The sequence below is a fragment of the Netta rufina genome (genome assembly GCF_964035555.1).
Source record: "Netta rufina genome assembly, chromosome: 1".
Taxonomy (NCBI): domain Eukaryota; kingdom Metazoa; phylum Chordata; class Aves; order Anseriformes; family Anatidae; genus Netta; species Netta rufina.
Window position 1 is genome coordinate 71,879,514 of NC_140123.1, and position 10,959 is coordinate 71,890,472.

Genomic DNA, 10,959 nt, shown 5'->3' on the forward strand with positions numbered 1-10,959 from the left:
CTGCATTGAGTGTTTTCATCTATGCTTAGATGTCATTATTTCCACACAGTGGTTAACGCCAGTCTGATGCTGAAGGTGACTGCACTCAGTTTCTCAGCAGGTGGGAGTTTAGCCAAGGTGGGATTCGGTATTTTGAAATACTGGAGTGGGTGCAAGAAGGTGACAGGATGAGGGGGAATGGGCTAAAGTTGCACCAGGGGAGGTTTAGGTTGGATATTAGGAAGAACTTCTATATTGAAAGTGTTGTTAGGTATAGGAATGGGCTGCCCAGGGAAGTGGTAGAGGTCCCTCCATCCCTGGAGGTCTTTAAATGTTTAGATGTAGAGCTTAGTGACATGGTTTAGTGGAGAACTGGTTAGTGTTAGGTCAGAGGTTGGACTCGGCGATCTTGGAGGTCTCTCCCAACCTAGATGATTCTGTGATTCTGTGAAGGTGCTGTACTGGGTAAGGCACTGGCTAAGAGCAGGAGGCGGGCAGTGGGAGCAGCCTGTGGGATAGGCACTTGCCACAGGAAATTGAGAGAGGGAGTCGAGGGCAAGCCGTTACAGCCCCAGTATTGAGACTGGGGTTCTCTGAGAACACTGGAGCCTAAAACTGCAGGGCAGTGACACAAGGAATGGTGGCAAGTCCTCTCCCATGCTTATATGGTGCTTGGCACAGAAATGGCAAATTCTGCATCCATTGCTTGCACTGAGCCCAAGTATGAGCTATCCGCTGAAGGTAAAGCTACAGTGAGAAGCTCTGGTATATTGCGTTATCTGAAAAACAGCATATGATCATATAAAAACTGTACTTGAGGATCTGCTGGCCTATCAAATGCTCTCCCTGGGACAGGGGTTTGGCCCTGCTGAGACATACTGAGGGTATCTGAGATGTCAGCGTAGGTGCAGACATCCTGGGATTTCATCCTGGGATTTGGGAAGACTCAGACCCTCGTGAAGAAGCAGCTCAGAACATGGCAGGACCCAAACCCGAGGTAACACCGAAGGCTAGATGGGTTTTTAACTCATGTGCTGGGGGTGCTGCAGGCCATCCGGCACAGCCTCCAGCTGACCGTGTAGGTTTGTTAGACATTGGAATGGGCTGCCCAGGGAAGCGGTGAAGTCACCACCCCTGGAGGTCTTTAAAAGACGTTTAGATGTAGAGCTTAGGGATATGGTTTAGTGGCGACTGTTAGCGTTAGGTCAGAGGTTGGACTCGATGATCTTGAGGTCTCTTCCAACCTAGACAATTCTGTGATTCTGTGATGCTGACTACTTTTTAACAACAACAACAAATAAATAAATAAATAAATAAATAAATAAATAAATAAATAAATAAATAAATAAAATAAAACTTTAGATCCTCGGCCCTCAGCCCAACAGCCACCGGCCGCGGGCAACTGCACATGCGCCGCGCCGCCCCCGCCGCCAGCCCACCCCCGCCCCACCGTCCCTTCTCGGCGGTGCCATAGAGACGGAAGTCCGCCGGCAGCTAGAGAAGCCCTCCGGAGGCAGCTCCAGGAGGCGGCCGGAGCGGCCGGGCCGGAAGCGGAAGCGGTGGCGGCTGCGCGCGGGGCCGGCGGCCGTTTGCGGTGGGTCGCGGCCGGGCGGGCGGGCCCCGGGCACGGCGGCGGCGGCGGCGGCGGCGGTGCCGGAGGGGTCCCTCTGCGGGCCCCGGGCCCTGTCTGAAGGCCGCGCGTTTGTGTCGTTGCAGGTGGCCGGCACCCGAGCGCTGCTGGTGGAGAGCCGCGGCCCCTCTGCGGCCCCGCGGGGGTTTGCTAGTTGCTAAGCAGTCCGCGGAGCCGTGTGGCGTCGCGCCTCTGCCTCCCCTCCCTGCCGGGACACAAGGGTAGCTGCTCTGTGAGCCATCACTACCGACCTCATTTACCCCTCAGATTGCCATCAGCTCCTCTTTTATTTTATTTTTTTCCTCTGAGGCCTTACCGAGGTGTAATTATCTGTAGGTTCTGGTGGTTATAAATTAGTTTAAGATGTTTGTGCCGCTCGGTTTTAACTCTCTAGTTGGCTCCTGTGTTAAGAGACCTTGGTTTTGCGTGGGAATGGTTAAATGTCCAAAGAGTTCGATTGTTTACGGATAAGGGCTGTTTGTTTGACTACTGTTGGCCTACAACTTAAACTTGCATCTTTATTTTTTTTTTTTTTATCCTTTATGCTTTTTCTGTGTTATGGCTGCTGCAACGATAGTTCATGATACATCAGAAGCTGTAGAGCTCTGTGCTCCCTGTGGGTTGTACCTTAAGCCCATTACAAAAATGACCATCAGCGTGGCACTTCCTCAGCTGAAACAACCGGGAAAATCTATTTCGAACTGGGAAGTGATGGAAAGACTGAAAGGCATGGTGCAAACCCATCAGTTTTCCACTCTGCGGATATCTAAAAGCACGATGGATTTCATCCGGTTTGAAGGAGAGGTCGAAAACAAAAGTTTAGTCAAGTCTTTTCTGGCGTGCCTCGATGGCAAAACAATAAAGCTGAGTGGCTTCTCGGACATCCTGAAAGTCCGCGCTGCAGAATACAAGATTGACTTTCCCACCAGGCATGACTGGGATTCGTTTTTCCGTGATGCAAAAGATATGAATGAAACTTTGCCAGGTGAAAGGCCAGATACCATCCATCTGGAAGGCTTGCCCTGTAAGTGGTTTGCAGCAAAGGACTCGGGCTCAGAAAAACCAAGTGAAGAAGTCCTTATAAAGGTTTTCAGGAAATTTGGAGAAATACGTAACGTGGACATACCTATGCTGGACCCTTACAGAGAAGAAATGACGGGCAGAAATTTCCACACCTTCAGTTTTGGAGGCCATTTAAATTTTGAAGCCTATGTGCAATATCAGGAGTATGCAGGTTTCATTATGGCCATGAATGCTCTGCGAGGGATGAAGCTGATGTTCAAAGGCGACGATGGCAAAGCTGTGGCTTGCAATATAAAGGTGAGAAGCGGGCGGATTTTTTCATGGGAAGCCTTGTGAAAATGCAAACAGATAAATGTTAATTCTGAAGCACTTAAAACCTTCAGTTGGTTGTAGTGGGGGCAACAGCTGATGTTGATGTGTTTCTGGGGACCAGCAATTACAATTTTAAAAGGAGAGTGATGGAAAGAGTAAACGTGTCCTGTTGGACTCTGAATATGAGGTTTTGCTCTTTTTCTTTTTTTTTTTTTTTTAACAAGACAGCTCTTGAAATGAGAACAGTTAAGGAATGGCCAAGTATATGAACATTACCTGTTAAGTGTTTTTTTATAAAGTAACATGTATGTGCAAATCTTGTCATTTCACATAAAATATCTAATTCGTAGTAAGTTCAGACATATGTCACTGTCACGGGAGGGCGACCTTTACAGTGCAATGTTCTCTTTTGTACAAGCTGGCAGAAATTTGGGGCAGAGGGACAGCCTTCGTTTTTGATCCCCACGTTGATAATGAGGTTTACCCATTTGGTGTCAGGCCTGTGAAGTAAATACCGTGTGGCCTGTGGAATATGGAGGTCATCATGCTCAGCATACTCCATGTACAGAAAGGCCACCCAAAAATTGAAACAACATACTAACCTGTGTCCTAGTTCCCTGTGAATCCAGTGTGTTTAATTCACAGTTTTCCAAATCTTTTTCTCCATAACCCTTTTGTCCTAGGAAGTGAAACTATTGACAGGAGATGATCATGGCCCAGGCAGTCTCTTCAGATGTTTTATCTGTGAAAGTACAGCCTGAAGAAAAAGTGTTGTGATAACTTTGGGGACTGTCCATGTATTTACATAACGATTGGGTGATACATTTGCTTGTTTATTTCAGTATGTCTGATTTCCATTTTTCAAATCAGAAAGTGTATTTCAGGAAAAAGCTTAAGTACTCAGGTAGTTTGGGAGCATGCAAAGAGTAAATTACAGTATTTTACAAGACTAAACCAAAATTAATCTCTTCAAAGACGGTCAGCAGAAGCATAGAAATAGTTGTACCTCGACCCTTCTGTTTTCAAGGGGATATGAAATTCAAACTGTCACTTACATGCACTAGATCAGGGCTCCCAAATTTAGGTCCCCTGTGCATGCCTTCCTGGCAGCTGCCCTGGGGCTGATAGGAAAGAGGGAGGGCTGTGCTCACAACTGTGCTGTCAAAACGGATCTCTTTCACGTGAGGTCATGGCACTGACCAGCTCTGCTTCTCCAGGCCTTTTAGCCTGCTAGTGGAACAAACCAAGGTGTATGTAATTGAATTTGGGAATCTTCGTGTTGGAATTGGTGAGGAGGCATTAGCTTAAGCCAGGTGCTAAATGTTTCAGAATTGGTGCTTTTCTCCTAGTGAATTTACAGATCATAGCGTTGCACAGAAAGGGAGACCTGATTAAGGCTTACTTCTACCTTCCCCAGAGGCATCCATGAGATGAAAGAGTTCTTCACTTTCCTATTCTGGTACTGGCATAAAACATTGGACAGCCAGGGCCTAGATCACATTGAGTTTACGTTTGGATGTCAGAAACATACAGAAGCGTAAACTGGTGCACAGTTGTGCTAACAGGTAGGCAGTGAAGTTAAGGGACAATTCCTAGTAATATGTTTATAGTACTCTGGTGCTTGCTCTGGAAACATATAGAAGAGAAGGTCCCTTTGTTTTGAAAAAGGTTTTATGTTTATGCTTGTACTTACGTTTTGAATACCTTTGTGCTAGGTCAGAACTTGGTTGCTGGGGATTTTTCTTTGTTTACTTAAAACTGTTTTTAATTGTATTCTGTAAAGGTTTCTTTTGACTCAACAAAACACCTCAGTGATGCATCAATTAAGAAGCGTCAGCTTGAAAGGCAAAAACTTCAAGAGCTTGAAAAGCAGAGAGAAGAACAAAAACGCAAAGAGAAAGAAGCTGAAGAAAAACAAAAAGAGGAAGAAAGGTACTTCCTGTTTATGGCACTGCTTTATGTTTTTACCAGTACAGCATGCAAAAACTCCTTCCTATTTGCATCAGCAGATTAAAAAACAAAAACAAAACAAACAAAAAGCTTTGCTTTCAAAGTTCTGATCGTGTAGTTGAAGTGAAGCACTTAAAACTGAGTGAGAATATTGCAGCCCTTATTGAAGTAGGGTTCAGGGATTGAGATCTGGATGTGAAGAAGAGTAGTTTAAATTTTTTCGGTAAATATGTAATTCTAATGTCTTGAAATACATGCACTTGTTCTAGTAGCAAGTAACTGGTAGAACAGAGATCACTTGCTTTTAACATCGGTGTTTTCGCAGTAAAGGAATGGGATACAAGCACGTTTTAGTGTTATTTTAAGAAAATGAATGTAGGTGCAAGTATCATACAACAGCTATTCAAAATATTATAAATGTTAATGCAGCAGGTTTTGTTTTTTTTTTTGAGATTGTATGGTGTACATTTGCCTTGTCGGGCATAACTTGTTACTGCTTAATTTTTAGGTTTTTAAGTGTGAGGTGAAACATCTTACTGAAGCAATACTGTTAATATGCTCAGGAAGGTTATTTAGATTATCACTAGTACTTACATTCAGCTCAAAATACTAAAACTGCAAATTAATCAATTTCTTAATAGTCATGACATCAGGTATGTGATCTCAGAAACCCACATTCTTTTGCATAAGCTGCCATTTTGTCTTAATGACTGACGTAAGATCCATCAACCATGCACATGTCAATTTAATTGGTAATTTTCTTCACACTGTGATGAAAAAAAATCTGTTGCCGTATTTTATGTTTGGATACCTAATTGTTTTTAGATATTGACAGGCTAAGGATTGCTTTTACTTTCCTATCACAAGTAAGGGCTAAAAAGTTCACTTTGTTTTTTACTTCAGTTTTTCAGTAACCACCAAGAGTTATTAAGACCCAAATGAACTTAAAGTACAAAATATATTTTGTAATATTGTCAGGAGTCTAAAATTGTACATGCTCTAGACAAGGTAAAAATACTAATCTCTTTTCAGGAAGCAGAGAGAGCTTGAAGAATATGAGAGAGAAAGAAAAAGAGAAGAAAAGTTGCGCAGAAGAGAACAGAAACAGAAGGATCGTGAACTTCGACGAAACAAAAAGCAACTCGAAAAACTTCAAGCTGAAGAGCAGAAAAAACTGCAAGAGAAGATAAAACTAGAAGAAAGGAAGCTCCTACTAGCTCAGAGAAATCTTCAGTCCATTAGACTAATTGCAGAACTGCTAAGCAGGGCAAAGGTAACTTCAATATTTATTTCAGCAGCTAATGAAGAACCCAACAGAACAAAGCCTTTTACCGACTTGAGAGGGGGGGGGTGGTGATTGCTGTTCGTTAAACAACAGATTTCGTATCTCTCTAGCTGCTATTCCTTATTTCAAAAATTAAAAAAAGCCTAATGAAACAGTATTTCTCCCTTGGTAAAATATGTACATATAGGTAAATGGAAAAGTGAACTTGAACCTTAAGTCCCACATAGCATTTCTTTTTTAGCAAGTAAACTAATTGGCAGCCTTGCTCTCAAGTCAAGGAAAAGAATGTGTAAGCATGATAAAGTGAACAAAACATAGAAGGTAAGATGCAAGACTCCTTATTTCTAATATGAATTTTGGTACTCTTTCCCTTTTGGCCTTCAGCAGCTTTAAAAAGATGTCTCATTATTTGATGTTTGAAAACATGCAGAAAGTACTGAGCTGAAGTTCAGTGTTAGATCCTGTCTCTCTAAAACAACTATTTTTTTTTTTTTCACTAAAACAGGACAGCTGTTTTTTCTTAGCTGAAGATATGGATAAAGTTGTGCTAGGGTGTAATGGAATGCTCATTAAGTATTTTCTGCAGCAGTGAAAAACTGTGTGTGGCAAAGCACACTTTTGTTCCTTGGTGCCGGTGTACCTCAGGATTGTTTTTGAATTAGAGCTCAAGCAGTGCTAAGTGGTCAGCCATATGCTAGGAGAAAGGAAAAATACTTCTTGCAGAGTTTGTAGCTTTGTAGCTCTGAAATAGATAAAATAGTTCTTCTTTCAGTCAGTAATTTTGAAGACTGCACTAAGCTGAACAGAACTTAAAAATAGTAAGTTTGAACCTTCTTTTTAGTATCACGAGTTTCTAAAGTGGTTGACAGTGTATCAGTTTCTACATAATGAGTGGTTTGTTTTTTTTTAAGGACCCATTGTAAAGTATCTATGAGTTGCAGGTTGCAAACCTCTTAGGGAAATCAATGTTTTTGGTTTGACTGAAACCTTCAAGTATCAACCCTAAGAAATTTAATATGACAAATTGCATGTTTTGATGGCTTGTGTGTTACTCTTGTTGTAGTAAGGATCCTCAATGACTGAGCTTTATCTAAGAGAGAAAAATGGGAGGGTTACATTCTATTTGTAAGACACCTTATTTTTGTGCCAGATTGCTGCTTTTGTGTTATGGTACATCTTAGAAGCATGAGCAAGTCTAAATGTTTTCTTTACTCTTGCTTGCCTTGTGACTGTCTTTCAGACTGTAAAACTTTTGGAGCAAGAACAAAATGAAGAAAAGATCCGTCTTCAGCAACTAGAGGAAAGAAGAAAGCTTCAGGAGGCTGAGCTCAAACGAGTGGAAGAAGAAAAAGAGAGAGCACTGGGTCTGCAGAGAAAAGAAAAGGAACTGAGGGAGAAACTACTGAACAATCTTCTGAGCAAGAAAATGGATGCAGTTCACCAAAGCAAAGAAGAAACGGAGCCCTCTCAGTCTGACTTGCTGAAAACTGCTAGTGGTGTTCCCCACACTGTGTCATCCAGCTGCATCACTTCTACCTCAGGACAGGCTGCTACAGGCAAACTGGCGTCAGGCTCTCAAAGAGAAGTAGCATCCCCAGAGAGTCAGTGCAAGTATTTGAATGGCAATATTCATGACAGAGCTCATGTCAAAGAAGGTCAGAAACTTCTTACCACAAACTCAGAGAGGTGTTCTGAGAAAAGAAGTTCAGGAGTACTCTCGTGTGTTCCTGCCAGTAACCAGCAGCAGAAGAGCCTCTCTAGCTACGACCAGAGTAGCTGCAGGAAGGACTCGCATGGTGAGCAGGGCAAACGTAGCACGGAGGCAAGGAGAAGGAAGAGCCGTTCGTGTAGCAGCGTAAACAGTGATGACAGTAAGGGTAAACGAGAGAGAAGCAGGCACAGGAGAGATGGGAGCAGTTACCAGGACGAAAAGCGCAGGAAGGAGAGGAGGTATTACAGACGCTCTAGCAGAAGTTACAGTCCTCGACGAAGTCACAGTCCTCGTCGAAGAAGTGTAAGCCCCAGACGTTCACGTTACAGAAGAATTCGCAGTAGCGAACGTAAACGAGACAGGAGAGAGAGGAGTCGTAGTCGCAGAAGCTTGAGCAGGAAGCGAAGATACAGGAGGAGATCACTGAGTAAGCAACGGAGTACTTGGAGTGGGTAGTGGAGGCCTGGACTGCTTGGAAAGGCTGTGGTTGGACACAAGGGCCAGAAAGTTGTAAACGAGACCTCATTGGTGTGACTGCTGTAAGAAAGTGCTTCTGTTTCAACCAATGCCTAATTTGCATATAGTCCCTGAAATCAAGAAAATAGATACCTGATTTTTTTTTTTTTAAGTTCCTTTGGGCTCTGTTGTCTCTTTCTAGGTTTCTACCACAATGTAGCTGTAATCACCTGTGCATGTGCTTGAGTTCCTACAGTGCTAAAAGCCAACTTGTTTCCACAATTTTCAGTTTCCTAAATCTTAATTTTAGCCAATTTAGTTTTTCATCTCTTCATCACTTAATTTGGTTTGAGAAGTGTATGGGTGCCAGTTGTAGGAACTCCAGACGTTACAAGCTATCACATACAGATTTGATTTAAAACGCTTTCTGGTGCACTTAATGAAATTGTATTTAACAAAGAGTTTTTTGCTGATTAAACCAGATAGCAAGACTTTCGTATGGTTCTTAAAGCCGACTATAAAGATACACAGGATATCTTTTTAACTGCTATGATTCCTTCATATGTCTGTATAGTGCCAAGCTGTGTGGCCCAAATTATTCTGGCATGTACTGCCATTTGTATAGTAATTTCCGTGTAAGAAAGGCACACTGATGAAGGAGGCAAGAAGCAGTGGTAAAAAGGTTGAAAAGTTGTTCTGTTGTTTTGTCAACATACTTGGCTTTGTAATTACTCCAGGTGGCGAAGAGCCACTGGACACATTTTTTCAGGTACGTACAGAGCTAGCCATTGTCTTTTGGAATAGGGGCCTTCTTGCTAAATTATTTTTACTTGCGGTGTTGAAAAGTAAGGCTGCAGTGTCTCTTGTTAAATCCATTTAAGAATACTTCTGCTTCTAAAATGCAGCTCAGGAATATTAAAAGCTATAACATTACAGTGAAAGAGTTTATTTTGCCTTTTTATGGTAAAATTAAAAAAAAAATGTTTCTAGTGAACTGAAGTTGCTGTTTTTATATGTCAGTATATTAAAATCTATGGAAGTGTTCTATGAGAATCTGTTTGTTGAAAACTACATTTGAATAATGAGGCTCAGCCACTCATCGTGGCAGTCTTTGTACGGCGATGTCCACTGTTAATTCGGCAGGGTATGTGCTCTTTATCTACACCCTTTGGATGCAGTTTTCCCCACACTGATGCCTCGAATCAAAATGCATCCCTTTCCTGGAGTGCTTCAGAAGAATATTGGTGCTGCAGCTCAGCTGGATCCCAGCTGACTGAGTGCATCCACGTTTCCATGGAAGATGTGTTTCTTGCTAGACCACACTGCTGATATCTTAGTTGTTTCTTGATGTGGAAGGAAAAGAGAGGTTCTTCCTGGCGATTCATGTTTTTAAAGATCTGTATTACTTTTCAAGTTTGTGATCTCTCTTGTGAATTTCACCACTGCTTTTGAGGCTGAGACCTCAACTGATTTATCTAATCATCTCAACACCACCAGTCTCTTGAATTCTGAGCAGTTAGTTGCTTTTGTTGGCAAGTTACTTTTTCTACAATCTTTAGTGGAGAGTTAGAAACAATCTGTTGGAGATAAACTTATCTTTAGTGATGATTTGACTAAAATCCGGTATAACGTTGATGGCAAGTGTTTGATAAGTCTGGTGGGATACCTGTTCATAAATGCATGTGTGTTTTTTTAGCCTGCTATCAAATACTGATGCATTGTCCATGATAACACCGTGTTTAAGGAAGGAAGAAAAAGTATGTGATTCCATCTGCAGTCCTGCAAGGAGTTGAACTGATGGCTGTCAATACCAATGTCTTTGAGCTCAGCATGAGGGTTCTTACTCGTATGGTATTTCCACAACATATCCTGTGGATTTCCGCTGGGCTTGATGTGGGGGTCTTGATGATTAATATATGTAACTGGGGAAACGCCAGTTTGTAGTGCTACTCTGAGGAAGTCGTCATGCTGTGAATGCAATGTGTCATCGCCACGTGTGGAAGCAGTTAAGGCAGTGGGTGGTCATCGAAGTGTTCCTACTAGAGAAACCCAATAGCTGTTGTTAGTTGATAGGGATGAAAAAAAGGAGGGCTGGAATTTTTTTTTTTCACTGCAAAGAAGGCACCAAGACCAGGTTTGATAACCCAGCCTGAGATGATTAAATTCTATAAGCTCCCCTGATATCTAGGGCAATTTCTGAGGTCAGAGCAGATGAGCAGGGGTTGGGGGAAGGATGCTTGTCTGTCAGGCTTTGATCATTTAGCCTAACACACTGTATCCAGCACTGTCTTCGTACAACATCATAAAAGTGCAGTAATATAAAGTAACTCAGTCGATTCAAAGCCTAAAATTTCATTGAAGCTACTTGCAAATGCTTAATTTCCACAGTGTGGGGAGGGAATGTGAAAGAAGTTTGAGCCAGCCAGCTGAACCAATCACAATTTCTTAAAACTGCTAGTACTTAACAGTTGCACAGTAAATAGATGCTCAGTGCAATTTTATTTAGCCTTAACACTTCGCAGTGTTGTTTCAGATGTATGTTTTGCATGAAAGCTCTCAAATATTTACAATGCTGAAATCCCTGGAATAGATACTGTATCCATGTGTCCTTGT

The 10,959-nt window shown here is 42.3% G+C and overlaps 1 protein-coding gene across 4 annotated transcripts; it reads left to right on the plus strand.

The window, feature by feature from the left end:
* The first annotated feature begins 1,571 nt into the window (after nt 1–1,571).
* AKAP17A (A-kinase anchoring protein 17A) lies at nt 1,572–9,332 on the plus strand. 4 transcript variants are annotated; one of them, XM_084281258.1, is made up of 5 exons: nt 1,572–1,941; nt 2,187–2,929; nt 4,728–4,876; nt 5,927–6,167; nt 7,420–9,332. In XM_084281258.1, the coding sequence occupies exons 2-5, from the start codon at nt 2,255–2,257 to the stop codon at nt 8,344–8,346; spliced, it is 1,992 nt and encodes a 663-aa protein (XP_084137384.1). In that variant the 5' UTR covers nt 1,572–1,941; nt 2,187–2,254; the 3' UTR covers nt 8,347–9,332. The 4 variants fall into 4 exon arrangements, with proteins under 4 accessions (XP_084137384.1, XP_084137385.1, XP_084137386.1 ...); XM_084281259.1 differs by having other exon boundaries at nt 1,572–1,931; XM_084281260.1 differs by having other exon boundaries at nt 1,572–1,841.
* The last annotated feature ends 1,627 nt before the right edge of the window (nt 9,333–10,959 follow it).